This window comes from Paramisgurnus dabryanus, chromosome 18 (genome assembly GCF_030506205.2).
Source record: "Paramisgurnus dabryanus chromosome 18, PD_genome_1.1, whole genome shotgun sequence".
NCBI lineage: Eukaryota > Metazoa > Chordata > Actinopteri > Cypriniformes > Cobitidae > Paramisgurnus > Paramisgurnus dabryanus.
The window spans coordinates 25,568,755-25,583,761 of NC_133354.1; the positions used below are offsets into that span (position 1 = coordinate 25,568,755).

Genomic DNA, 15,007 nt, shown 5'->3' on the forward strand with positions numbered 1-15,007 from the left:
GCACGTATTGTACGTTCATCAAATACTTTCACTTTCAATTTGCTTGATCTGGGCCTTAGCCCATTCAGAAATATCAGTTTTACTGGAAGAATCCATAGAGTTTGAAACAAAATGCTCCTCATAGGAAGCATGAGCTGAAATGTTCATTATATCTTGAACAGACTGTTGATTAATCCGTCTACAGGTTTTGTGAGTGGCAGCGAATGGACAACCTGACATTTACAAACAGCCTTCTGCTGGTGGAGGGACTGAAAGTTACACCTCAGTCATCTTATCCTGTTTTTATTCTGCTTCTGTTAGTTTATATCTTTGAAATGGGATGTAACATTATACTTATCATTCTCATCTCAACACAGAAGAATCTGCATCACCCTATGCATTTTCTGTTTTGTAATCTACCACTGAATGATATATTAGGTAGCACTGTCATGTTGCCACGCTTGTTACAGGATATTTTAAAAGAAGCCTCAGATCGATATATGACCTATGTTGAGTGTGTTGTTCAAGCGTATTTTGTGCATATATTTGCAGTAGCAAGCCACTATGTGCTGGTAATAATGGCCTTTGACCGATATGTAGCTATATGTAATCCATTACGATATTCATCCATTATGACAAATAAAATGGTAATTAAATTATCAGCATCAGCCTGGGGGTTGGCAGTATTTGTAGTGTCTATTATGTTAGGCCTCACAATACGTCTCTCTCGCTGCAGATATAAAATTGAAAATCCTTTCTGTGACAATGCCTCACTGTTTAAGCTGTCATGTGAAAATGTATCTGTTAATAATGTGTTTGGAATAATTTACACTATTATGGTTTTTACTTTATCACTTGGGTCTGTATTTATAACATATTTTAAGATTGCTACTGTGTGCATTACCAGCAAAAACAAAGCGCTCAACAGCAAAGCCATAAAAACCTGCAGCACTCATTTAGCTGTTTATCTAATTATGTTTGTATCTGGAGCCACTTTTATATTTCTCCATCGTGTTCCTGAATACTCTGACAGCAGGAAACTAGCTAGTATAATGTTTCACATTGTACCACCAGGATTAAATCCTTTAGTGTATGGCTTACAAACCAAAGAGATAAGAGAAATTTTTTTTAAACTTTGGCGTAGAAACAAACTCATAGCAATTAAGTAAATATACTGTTTTAGGAAGGTATTGAAAATGATCTGTAAAAAAAATCTATATTATTTAACATGTCATGTATATTTTGCTTCTCTAAATGAAAATATTGAGGAATATGTGGGTGCTAATGTTAATCAAAAGCAGAAATTATGGTTCTATTTTTTCCCAAACTTATTATTTTGTTTACTTTAAACTGTCCAAGGCACACACATTTGTTTATCATTCTATAGACTGCAGACTGCTTTGGCCTAGTTTCAACTGGTGAAAATATTTTAAATTTAAAAAGTGTAATATTTTTTGTTTAACATTTTATACATATTGTAAAAGCTTTGCTTCTTTTGACTGTTAACAAAAAGCAAAGGCAATATCTATTTAATGTTTAGCTTTTAATATATGGCGACTGTCAATTTTTCTTCAGATTTCAATAAAATTATTATTTATCAACCTTCTTATATATCCATAACAACAGACTGTGTAAACTAATCAGATCACGAAAATACATCATCCACACATTCATGAGCTTAAATCTTTTTTCTCATAGCAACAAGTACTGCTGTCAATCAGTCCTAAACTGTGCAAACCTTATATGAGAAATAGCAGAGTGTGCTACACTGGTGCTCTTTGGACGTTAAGAGGAAATAATATACTAAATGTACAAAAATCCAAGGCACTCGAATGAGAAAAATATTAAAAAGCCTTTAATTCACTGGGCTACATACAAAATTTAAAAGGTAGATCTACGCGTTTCGGCTTACACCTTCATCAGGATACACATGCATTGATACACAGCGCTCTACTTAAACAGTAATCACGAGCAGCTAGATAATAGATGGGAGTGGCCACCATTCATTCAAATGCAGACAATCCAATCAATATATATCCACATTTCAGATCACACTCAAATGTAAATTAAGTAAATAAACAAGAAACTAAGTAAATAAAAGAAATTCCAAAAAAAAAAGGAAAAAATCAATTTCATCATTTACAGCACACAGAGATGTAAATAAATAAACAAAAATTACAAAAAAGGCAAAAAGTCAATTTCTTTATTAACACCAGGAAACTCCATACTCTTAAGTGTTTAGATCCAAAACGTTTCTCTTTGTAGAAGCCGCTTTAATCTATTTCCCCCTCTTATTGTACAGGGGATGGATTCAATGCCAATAACTTTTAAAGAAGACTCACAGGTATGACCCGCCTCAATATAATGTCTCGCCATGGGGTACAGCACGTTTTTGTCCGGATCGCATGCTCTGCAACTCTTAACCGTAATTTCCTTTTTGTTTGACCAATATAAAAATGCCCACATTCTAATCTATATATTACATGAGAAGTATTACAATTGATGAAAGAACTAATAGGATACAGTTTACCAGAATTCACATCTGTAAACGTATTAGTTTTCACCATATTGTCACAATGTCTGCACTTTCCACATTTAAAATTACCGGTTAACGAGGTAAGCCATGTTTTTTTCTCAGGCGCCGGAAGGTAACTACGTACAACCTTATTCCGTATCGACGGTGGATGTCTGTAACTTACCATAGGCTTTTCTGAAAAAAATTGTACGGAGCGTGCTGTCACTTTCTAAAATGTTCCAATTAGCATTGATGATCTGTTTAATTCGAATAGCCTCAGCGCTATATGTTGTTGAAAAATAGACACGATTAGAGTTATTAGAACGTAGTACCTTACTTTTTTCTCAATAATTGTTCCCTATCAATAGATTTGACTCTTTCTGTTGCTTTTGTTAAAGTTTGTGGTTCATAACCTCTCTGTCGAAATCTATTTGTCATGTCTTGCAGTTGAAATTCAAAATCACTTTGTACATCACAAATACGTTTCAGTCTTTGATACTGGCCGTATGGAATATTTTCTTTCAACCAAGATGGATGAAAGCTATCCGCCCTAAGTATGGTATTTCGATCTGTTGATTTTCTGAAAATCGAAGTATGTAGATCACCATTGACGTCTTTAGTAATTTTAAGATCAAGAAAATTGATCTCAGACAAAGAATATTCCAGGCTCAATTTTAAATTAGGATTTATCCCATTAATGTACTTGTGAAACAATTGCAATTCAGACTCAGAACCTGACCAAATCAATAAAACATCATCAATGTACCTGCCCCACAAAACCACTTTATCAAGAAAAGGATTATTAGCTGAGAGAATATATTTCTCTTCCCACAAACCCAAAAATAAGTTTGCATAATTGGGTGCGAAACAGGCGCCCATCGCTGTACCTTTAACCTGCTTGTAAAATATTTTCAAAAATAGAAATACATTATTCTCAAGTATCCATTTCATCAATTGTAAAATAAAGGAAGTGGGTGGCATATTCTCTGGTGATCGATCACTTAAAAAATGTTGCGTCGCCTCCAAACCCTCAGAATGATCAATATTAGTATACAGTGATTCAACATCCATTGTTACCAATAATGATTCACCTACATTCTTTAAATCACAGATCATATTTAGCACATAAGTACTGTCTTGGATGAAAGAAGGCAGTTTACATACATATGGTTTTATAAAAAATACTATGAGGTACCTTATGAGGTATAAGCACATTATACTGTAAGTCTGAAGCCCTACTTGTGTGGTGAACAATTATTATCTGCAGGACACTAACAATCTTCTCTGGGATCACGGGCAAAAAAGTGCACGAGGCCTCTCTTCAACTGATCCTCACCCTGAAATCATTCATGAAACTGTGTTTATCTATCAACACCTTACACTACACTGTTAAAACATTCTGTAGAAATGACAGTATTAGTGTCAGCTGTTTGCCAGTAACTTCATCATCATCGGCGGTCACTCGAATCGAGTATGACTGTACTCTCTTTTGCGTCTACTTGTGATTCTTTAGATGGCTATAGAGCAGTGGTGTAGTCTAGATTTTTGTAGTGAGTATACTGTGATTTTTCCCTCTCACCCTTATGCGCATAGGCTCCATTGGCACAACTCAGCCGGTGGTTAACTTCTATTTTGGAGATTTTTCACCTGGGTTTGGCCTACCCAATTTCAAAAGCTTCCCATACCCACATGCAGAGGTGTACATACAAAATTTTGGTATAATTTTACTGGAAACCCTTTGAAATTTCATAAAACACTGTTGAAAGTGCTAAACATGGTTGTATGTATTGTCAGTCCTCTAATATACACAAAAATAAATAGCCGCATTTTGATGTTTTTTTTCTTAATGTCTTTTTTGTTTGAATCCAGCTATTGTCAGCTTACAGAGAAAAAGTAAATTTTCTTCTCAGTTCTCTAGCAATGATTGCGATTCTTCTCTCTGGTGTATCACTGCTTGCACTATCCATCAGTGTGCGCACCTTCCAGGCTCCAAAGTTCAATGTTTTATGTTTCTGGCTGCAAATGGTGATCCTCTGGACGCGGTGATCCAGTCAGGAGATTTGAGGCAGGCTATTTTTAGGGCACCTTTTCTAGCCCTTTCCCCATGTGGGGTGAGAGAGTGGATCCTAAAAAAGGCTGCTCAGTCATGGGTGCAGCAGCCGGAGGGCTCTTTCTACCTCATTCCAAGAGCCCAGCGACTTAATCTAGCACTCACCGCCTAATGTGCCAGTTTGTGACTAAGGGCTTCCAGATTTCACAATCCTGCCCCCGTCGCCACATTCTGTTTGCCATAGGACTTAAACCAGATGTTAGGGTGGTTTCCCATGGAGTGATTTTGTTTAACGTGGGGAGACTGTTGCATAAGCAGCCATCACACGATCCTTGACAGAAGAAGGGTCAGCGGCTTGCGTTCGCCGATAGTTTTTACCCGGCATTAATTACAGACAGGCATCCACAGGCAGCTCTGTGTTGCTGGAGACGCTGCCTGCAACCCATGCATTGCCCCTCCCCCCACTAGCAGAGCGGAGCGCTCCAAGCCTGCTCTGGTAAGTTTTAAACCTCAAAGCATCTTTTAACTGTTTGACTGAAATATTGCCATATACTTTGAAAGTGTAAACACGTTGCTCTATATGTGCGTGCAACCATAGCTAAGACAGTTTGGTGGTCCAAATGGAAAACACGAATGCCTATAAAACTGCTTGCCATTGTATACTAGTCAACATTTGAAGTGGATCAAAAATGTTTGTCAAAGTTGTCCTACGACAAGAATAGGTATTAGGTTTTGGTTTTATGTAAACTTTTATTAAACGTTTTGATCCACTTTGAATGTTGACTAGTTGACTAGAGATTAAGTTAAGTGCACTAAAACTTAGAACTAAGCATTAAATAGGTTGTAAATAGTTGGTTACTTTCATGGATAAAGTAAAGTGTTGCCCTTGTTATGCTGCTTGGTTGCTGCTTATTATTTTATTTATGTATTTTAAGCAGCACTGAATTTTCTTACTTGTTCTATTTCACCTGTTTTTACTATTTGTTAAATATAGTTCAATAAATGTTCCTTTTTTAATTTAAGAGTTGTAACATTTGGTTTTATCATTGTGTCATTTTTATGATGTAAACTGAATGAGCAAAACCAGTATCGGCTCCAAATATCGGCTAAAGAAAATCGGCAGCCTATATCAGTCATTGGCTAAGGCTGATGAAAAAAAATCGATATCAGCACAAAAAAACCCATATCGGTCGATCCCTAGCATGTAGTCCAAGAGGACTGGGGACCGTTTTCTGCTGCAGCCTTCATCCGCCTTCCCAGCCGTTGTGACGCTCCCATAAGGCCAGCTGTCATCCTCCGCCTGCTCCACCGTTGAGGTCTTGGTTGGATTGCTCTTTGTCAAGGGCCTCCCCCTTGACCTTACCGCCATGGGTGACCCTACCAGGAGCATAGCTCCACACGGCATTGCTCTTGGGATCATGGGACCACATAAGCCTCTCCACCACGACAAGGTGGCAATCCCCAGAGAGGATTGCCACCTAGTAACTTAATGTAGATTTAAATTAATGTTATTTACTGGCAACAGATTGTTCAAAGTTAAATGAACATTAAACATTAACAAGTCTTTATTTACAGAATAAAACTATAAGATAGCAGCCTCATGCAAAGCATTCTGGGAACCAAAATATGAAGGAAACAACAGAAAAAGGATTTCTGGTTCCCAAATTGCTTTGCAGGAGTAAAGCTGTGCTGCTGTGCTGATAGATGCCTGTGCTCTCCTCACTGCCAGTCAATATCTTTGGCAGCAAACATTATGAGATTAGACACTTTTAGCATATGATTATGCTTAAATCAACTACACTTCTTATGAACAATATATATTTCACCTGTTACTTTTTTGTCCACTCAAGTTGCTGATTTTGAAATATATACAAATTAACTCTTTCTCTATAACTTTGATCGATTTGATCCACGCTCGACCTCTAGGGCTGCTCAAGAATAGCGTCCACGCGCAATTATATTGACTAGGGAAATCTGGATCAAATTAGTTAGATTGCACAAACTTCATTTATCTTTTTTTAAAACCGCTTTAGCCTCGCCTTCTTTGTTAGGGTAATTCAAGTCGAGTTTGTAACTTTAATCCTCGCTTTTCCAAGCGAGTTTTATGAAATAGCCCTCAGAGTTGATTGTTTGTTTTTGGTTTGGTTTGTGTGATCCTACCACTGCCAATTTACCCAATAGTGTATATCAAGCACGTCCTAATTTTGCCAAGTGGCTGACGTCCTCAAACCAACTTTTTTAATGTTGTTCCTGGAACAACAACTGCCCCTGCCAATCAATGCTTGAGATGTCATCAAATTGGAGTTTAGCTGAAGAAAGTTATGTACCATCCAGCAGAGATGGGACCAAGTCACACATGTGCAAGTCTCAAGTAAATCTCAAGTCTGAACCTTCAAGTCTCAAGTAAGTCCCAAGTTTTTTTTCCTTGGGCAAGTCAAGTCAAGTCGTGTAGTAGGTCAAGTCAAGTCCAAGTCAAGTCACCTTATTATTGTAATTTTACCTGCAGAATCTGATCTTAATAAAGATATATAGAATATAAAGATATAAAGAAATACTCATGTTCAGTAAAATACATCATGGAATTAAACAAAATTGTAATCTCTTACGTTTGTGCGCCTACATTTGAATTAACGTACTTGAGCGTGCAAAAGATGCGATATGTAAACCGGCCCTAACATTGTAGAATCCTGTCATTTTTCTGTGTGTGTGTGTGTGTGTGTGTGTGTGTGTTCAGGTGGCAAACTTAGAAAAAAGTAGTCAAGTCTCGTACCACTCAGATCAAGGGAAGTATTTAAAAAAAAAATGTATTTTGCCTACATTTGTCCCTAACACGGTATGATGAGAGTTAATGGCTACTTTAGATATTATTACATTAGCTAACTACCAACTAACTAACCAGATATTAACAAATTGACAAGCACTTACTGGGCAGAATGGCTCTTCAAATGACGGACAAAATTGGAGGTTGTCGTCTGGCTGCCCGTGATTTTAATGTTGCATGTCTTGCAACAGACTGTTCGTCTTTTGCCATCTGGTTGAAGCCGAAAACGATGACCCTCGCTACCCCTCCGGCTGACATGTTGATATCTGTTCTGTGGTGTGTGGTGTGCGTAAGGTACGAGAGGGCATGACTGATGATAGCGTCGTGATTCAGTCATGACAACGCCATTCTCAGCCTGCGCTCCAACTGGGTCAACTTTATTTTTTTAAATACTTAATATATTTTATATTCAAACTGAAAACATGATGTGATTGAACACTCAAGTCATTCAAGTCATCGTGTCTCAAGTCAAGTCCCGAGTCTTTACCTTCCAAGTCCGAGTCAAGTCTCAAGTATTTTATTTTTTGTCAAGTCAAGTCACAAGTCACAAAAATAGCAACTCAAGTCGACTCGAGTCCAAGTCACCAAGTCACAAGTCCCCATGTCTGCTATCCAGTCACTAATATCGCTAATGCAGTCTGTTAGCTTAGAGAACTGGTGTGTTTAGCTAGGATGTGACGAGAAGTAAAGCTGGGTATAATCCGCATAGCAGTGAAAACTTATGTTATGTTTCCTGATAATGCCTCCTGTATTTAACCGGGGAGTGATATGACTCTTCCTCATTTACATAAACAAAGTGATAGCGATTGGTAAGATACAATCTAAACCAGGCTAACGCCTGACCACTGATGCCAACATAGTTTTCTAGTCTATTGAGTAAGATTGTGTGATCTATTGTGTCAAAGGCTGCACTAAGGTCTAGTAATATAATGATTGAGATTTCACCACGATCGAATGTTAAAAGGAGGTCATTTGTAACTAAGCAGTGTTGTCTCCGTGCTATGGTTGGGCCTGAAATTTGAATTTTTCATACGTACTATTATTCACTAAGAATGTGCGTAGCTGGCTTGACACTACTTTTTCTAATATTTTAGAAAGAAAAAGGAGATTTAAGATTGGTCTAAAGTTAGTAAGATCTCCCTGGTCAAGGTATGTTTTTTTAATGAGCGGTCTAATAACTGCTAGTTTGAAAGCTATTGGAACGTATCCTTCTAGCGATGAGTTATAGATATTTAGTACTGGGTCTGACAATACAGGGAATACCTCTAAGTAATTTTGTGGAAACAGGGTCTTACATACAGGACGATGATTTGGATGATGTTACTAATTTCGAGAGCTCTTCTATTTGTAGTAGCTTTAGATTACCATTCGAACATCTTGAGTCATTAGTGTTAAATGTGACCAGTCACGGAAAGTAGGGATCTGGGGCATTTTGAGTTATTCAAAGATTCTAAAAATGTAGTTTCTACGCTTTACAATGATGTGTAACACATGGAAAGATTTGGAGAAGTTGTGGCCATTTAAATATGGGAACTCAGGAAAACTCATACCGAGAAAATACAGAAAGAAAATTTAACACCTTTCCCTGCCGGGAGAGACAATAGGGCTTATTTACATATAATTTAGCTAAGCCATACCCCCTGTAAAGCCGTTTTGAGATACAGATGTTCTAGCATCATATGTAGTATTTTATGACAGAAGTCCAAATGACAACATGCAAAAATAAACAGGACCTTTTACCTTTGTGTTGATCACAAGTGGAATCCAGTCTGTTTCAGATGTGTGAATCATCCAATGATTTTTGTCCACAAATGCGTATAATCCGTGAAATATAGATATGTAGACTATTGTTTACTTCAGATTTCGCATGAACGTCTGGTAATACAATATAATATACAATCTGAGGACTATTTACATTGTAACATGTAAGGGTATATGAGATTACACCCTGGTAATTTACATTCCGTTACACACATGAACCCACCTTCAAAGTTTGTATTTAAAATAGGGAGGTAGTTTAATAGATAATCCAAACAGCGCCGTCGAAAACGTGACGTCCTTTAGGGATGTAACCAATCGCTCACTCGTTCCTCTATCAGCCAATGACTACGTGAAAAATATTGATAGACAAAACATGTAGCAAATTATATAATGAATTCTCTCTGTAATTTATGTGTGTTTGGACTCATGCTGAGCTGCAAGAACTGACATAGAGTTGACGTCAAAGTACAGCGAGAGCGAGTCGAAATGAAACTACAGCTCTCGCGGTACTTTGACGTCATCCGACTGCGGTGCCGCATAAAGTCAGTGACGCGACTGACGTATGATGCGGCTGACTGTTATTTGTTCCACCCCAGCTTCTTTTATTTTTATTTTATTTTGTTTGGCCGAGCTTCGTTTACAGTCTGGGGAGACGCACGCTATAAGTTTGAAAAAAAAACTTTGCAAACATGTCTGAGGAACAGGGCAGAACAGTCACGTGACTTTACGCTCGAGCCGGAAGAGAAGACAATTCTGAATAAAGTTGTAATTCTTGCTATTTTTGGACCAAACTGTATTTTCGATGCTTCAACACATTCAAGCTGACCCACTGATGTCACATGGACTACTTTGATTATTTTTTTATTGCCTTTCTGGACATGAAAACCGTACATAGATTTTCAATGGTTGGGACAAAAGCTCTCTGGACTAAATCTAACGTTAAAACATCTTAAACTGTGTTCCGAAGATGAACCGAGGTCTTCCGAGTTTAGAACGACATAAGGGTACGTCATTAATTACATTATTTTCCTTTTTAGGTGAACTATCCTTATTTAGTAGTCACGCTGTTCCCTTTGAGGGCGGGGGCGAAAACACAAGCCGCACAGTATGTAAATATACACACAGACAATGACGCCACCCGCTGCATGCTAGAATCTCTGGGAAAACAAGCCGATTTCAACTGCAAAATGTACGCTTTTAAATATACAAAAACTGCTATCTCAATCATTGAGAGGCTTCTTCGTGATCTCAACTAACAGATTCTGCAATAAAACGATAATCACAAATTTTGAAAAAAATACTTTGTTTCTCATTATCTCGAAGCTTGTGCTGCCAACTTGTGTCACTGGTTTCCGTGACGGGTCACATATGTGTTCTTGACATGTCAAGGCAGCTAACAGACGGACGGTTAAGCCGATCTGTCTGTTTCCTGACCTGGGCCCTGGATAGTCAGACAATATCTCAAGTCAAACTATTGGTCAGATTTCTAGAGAGTGTAGCACTTCCTTCTGGGGACGGATGGAGGCCATCTCTATTTAGCAGGTCAGGTCTCCCCTAGCCTGGTCCAACCAGACTCTCGTACATTCATTTCATTTGTACAGAGAGTCTGGCCACGCTCCATTGCAAAGCGTTACTTCCGTTAAGGAGGGTCCATTGTTGAAGTTTAAAACTATTGGATCTGCCCAGAGTCACTCAGGATCTGCCAAAGCCAATCGCTAATGTGTGGTCGTGACGTATATCATGCACCGAAACCGTCCAGAAACAACAAGTCAGAATAATCAGACAAACAAAACTTAGCAAACCTGGTTCTTGCTCCGGCTTTAACTTCTGTATATTCGGCAGTTTTGTAACAACGGACCGAATAGCTTTTCTCACGTCTTTCTCCGCTGCCATTACTGAACTACAACTCAAACTGACGCACGGCCTCAACGTCATCGTTCTTAGCCACCCCCATCTGTTCGCTGATTGGTCCTGCAGATTTTTGCAAGAGAAAAAGAAACTCTATAGAGCAATCCCAGACGTACTGCTAAAGCGAAATGAAAATTAAGTGGAAGCACGTAGGAGGGCGGAGCCAGGCTAGGTCTCCCCCAGAAATGCTTTCGATTGTCAATAAACCCTACGTTATGCTGAGGGCACCACCTTGACATGCAGCCGTGTAGTGACACTACTCTACTATAAATTTCATCACCCCGGTAGGCGGGGAGGGACCAGAGCATATTACATTGTCTGACATTGTTTTTGCAATTTCACACACCTCTTTAATAGTATCTTTGGTGATCTATGACTGGCGGAGACTGGTGTTATTCGTACTGGCGTGAATAACAATCTTAGAAAACTTACACTTTGCATTAGCCAGCACTTTAAGTTTGGATTTAATGTCAGATGTTCTGGCTCCCGGTATACATTCGACTATGGTGTCTGGTGCCTCAATGTTAACTTTCCTGAGAATAGAATCACCAATAACCAGGGCACCTTTAACAGATGTCTATTGGTGTATTGCTGAGGGGGGAAAATCTGTTAGAAATTACAACAGGAGCGTAAGATGGGCGCCGGATACAACTATGCCATTTGACAGTCACCCAGTTAGTCAGCTGCCTTGACTCTGATGTCGGAATCGAGCCATGTATATAATGCTTAACACTAGGTGCACCCGAAACAGTGTTTGTAACATTAACATTAGCAGTCTTACTAATATTAATGTTACAAACACTGTTTCGGGTGCGCCTAGTGTTAATGTCATAAACGGATCCGTCTGCACAGCGCACATAATGTTAAACACACCTGTGTTATCTGGGGTCATTTGGCCCCTTTGTAAATTAACCATGTATTTGTGATAAAAGTGTACTAACCTTGGTTTATATTGTACTGATTACTGTTAGCAAAACCAGCGTTGTAATATAGTAACCACTTTTTTGTTGTTTTAACTGTAGTAAAACCATAGTTAATTTTAGTAAAGGGGGATGTGGTGACACACGGCGTCATTTAAATTGGCTGCATGCATCGAAATGTTTTTAAAGGCAGAGCGGAAGTTTCGCAATCCGAAGAGGTATGGTGCTGACGCCCCACCCAGAACCAAAGTGAACCGTACCCACCTGTGCCAAGCGTAGCAAGGTATGCTACGTGTCCCATACCCTGATATGGCACAGAGCAATCACACCAGCCAAACAAACCTTAATTTGGGGGTCAAACATATGCATTTTGCGAGTATGTCCTTAGTATATTAGCTCAAAGAACAGATTCTGCCTTTCTCAGTATATATGACCTGTTACCCACTGTCTTTTAAATGTAAAGATTAAAACATCTTTATACACTATAAAAATAAAGGTGCTTCACGATGCCATAGCAGAAAATTTTCTGTCTAAATGGTTCTTTAAAGCACTTTTAACATCTGAAGAACCTTTCTGTTTTACACAGGTTCTTAAAGGTGAAAAGGGGTTCTTCACATTATAAAGAATTGGTTTTTGAAAGAACATTTGACTAAACGTTTTTTTTTTGTGGAACCAAAAAGGTGTCAAAAAAGCAGCTGGATACATTACAGAGTATTTCTGTGCCAAATACACTTCACCACAGTTTCAGAAAGTTGTCTTCGAATACGGTCCAGCTGACGTACAGTATCAGGGGGTAAGCCAAACGTATAATTTATTTTATAGCACTCCCACATGTCAATCAGCAGGAGAGCGAGAACCGAGGACGCTAGAAGTCACAGGCATCACATAACGTGACAACTTTGTCTTATATCAAGATTCAACAATGGCACAAAAGTGTTTTTTACTCAAGCATTATGGAAACAATAAATATAGTTTGTTTATCCAGGGTAGCAGCAGATTTTTGTGTGAGTGTTTGTTTAACGCTGGAAAAGTCCCAACCGGGTAATGAGTTGCATGCGGTAAGTAAGACTTATGTGTTGGAAAATGTGTTGAAAATCAGCACGTAATGCATATTATATAAAAGACCCAAACATGTAGTGAATCATGAGTTATCCAGTGTGTTGCTTGGCTCTTCACTCGCTCCTCCTGCAGCTTGTGATTTCTCATTCTAAATTTTTTCGTACGCTATAGGAAAAAATTGCTAGAGCTTATCTGTCTTTTATAAATCTGATAAAACTAAAGACTCTTCTGAGAGAGTAAGGATGTAATACAACTCTATAGAAGTGCACGGTTCAGTACACGCAAATCCAAGATTGTGTGTAACCCACCGCTCTTTTTGGGTACCATGAAGTGTGGCTGTAAAACCCTGACATCATCTCGGTTGGAGGGACCGGCTCTGGCGAAGGACAGTGATCTCCACACGCAGTACGTGTGCGTTGGCATCTTTCACCATGGTGAAACGGATGCCCGAAAATTTGGGGCGGATCGTGCATAACAACCAATGGGACAGGCTGGGAAGCTGTTGCCAGGCACCCAGGGACCGAACGAGGGGAATTAACGACACTAACAATGTACCTAAGGTGGGGCAGCCGAGCGGAATGGAGGTGGCTGTCGGTGTGTGTGCCGTAGCAGCATGAGCATCGACAGTGTGTCGTGTAACACTGACCTGATTCCGCTGAAGGGTGGCATGGTCATCTGGCTTCTGAAATGAAGTGTCCAGACTTTCGGCAGCACCTGCTGGCGATGGTTGAAGAGGAGGGTGAGCGGGTATGGGCCCGCTCATGGCTCTCACGTTCCTCTGGAGACCTGGAGAAAAGGGGAATGCACTCCTGGTAGTTGTGGGTGCCAGCTGAAAAGCCAGTGGGAACAGAAACAAACTAACCTTTTGAGAGTGATCCCCTGCATCTCCAGGTTGCCCGTCTCAGGACCGATTGGACCTTTCTTTACCTCCACGGGTGGCGGGCTGAGCGGGCGGGCTTGCTACAGCAGGTTCCTCAGCGCTGCCTGGAGGAACGATAATAGCTGTAACAGGGCGCCCTCAGCGAGAAGCAGGCTGAGGTGGCGGTGTAGATAGACCGGAAGGGGGCAGCTGGCTTCCGACGCGGCATGATGGCCTCAGTCTGCTTGGCGGTCGAGAACTGCTGTGAAGCACTTTACCACGTCGCCGAAAAGGCCAGTCTGGACATTCAGGAGACGATTCTTATTGACCTCATTCATGTCTGCACGAGACAGCCTGAGATGGTGTTCCTGGACCAGTAGTGTGGACATCACACAACCAACAGCCTGGCTGCAACCTTGGACCCACAGAGCGTCAGGTCAGTTGCCGCACGTAGGTCTGAAAGACAGCTGAGTCGTTACCTCCCTCGTGCAGATATATCAGAGCCTTAACCTGACGTACCTGCAGCAACGCTATGGCATGTAGACCTGATTTGCAGACACGTTAGTGCAGACGACTGCTATTGGTCGGCAAAGAAAAGAAAAGGCTTATCTGTCCGGAGAACGGGGTGGTTGGACGCAGCCCCTCAACAGAAGGGGGAGGGCGTTCCCGGGGGAACGTAACCCGTCTTCGCATACCCGTGAGGATCATGCTCTCGCAGTGAGAACATGAACCCCGCACAAATGCCGCCTCAGTGTGCTGAATGCCCAACACGAGAGACAGAGATTGTGACCATCCTTAGGACCCATACATTTGTCGCATCTGGAACTGCACGGACGAAATGACGTCTTTAAAAAGACGCACTCGCTGTGACACGAGAGAATGGCTTTAAAAAAAGACACAAATTCCACTTGTGCTGCTCTTTTAAAGGAAAAACACTCTTTAGCTGTGCTGAGTTGATGAAAGCGCATGCAGGGGAGAGGCAACACACACACTCAGACTCTGACAGCTGAGAAAAAGATGTGAAGATCCGCGAGCTTCCACTGCAAAGCACTGGATCAGAATCCTTAATCAACTATGAGCGTCTGATGTAAGAGAACAGTTGACGTCGTAGTGACCGACTGAAAGGGAACAGGTA

At 40.2% G+C, this 15,007-nt stretch overlaps 1 protein-coding gene across 1 annotated transcript; it reads left to right on the forward strand.

Moving 5' to 3' along the window:
• Positions 1–203: 203 nt before the first annotated feature.
• On the forward strand, positions 204–4,716 carry LOC135776835 (olfactory receptor 8G17-like). The gene is made up of 4 exons (XM_065287753.1): positions 204–549; positions 679–1,144; positions 2,245–2,323; positions 4,465–4,716. Exons 1-4 carry the CDS (start codon positions 204–206, stop codon positions 4,714–4,716), a joined length of 1,143 nt encoding a protein of 380 aa, XP_065143825.1.
• The last annotated feature ends 10,291 nt before the right edge of the window (positions 4,717–15,007 follow it).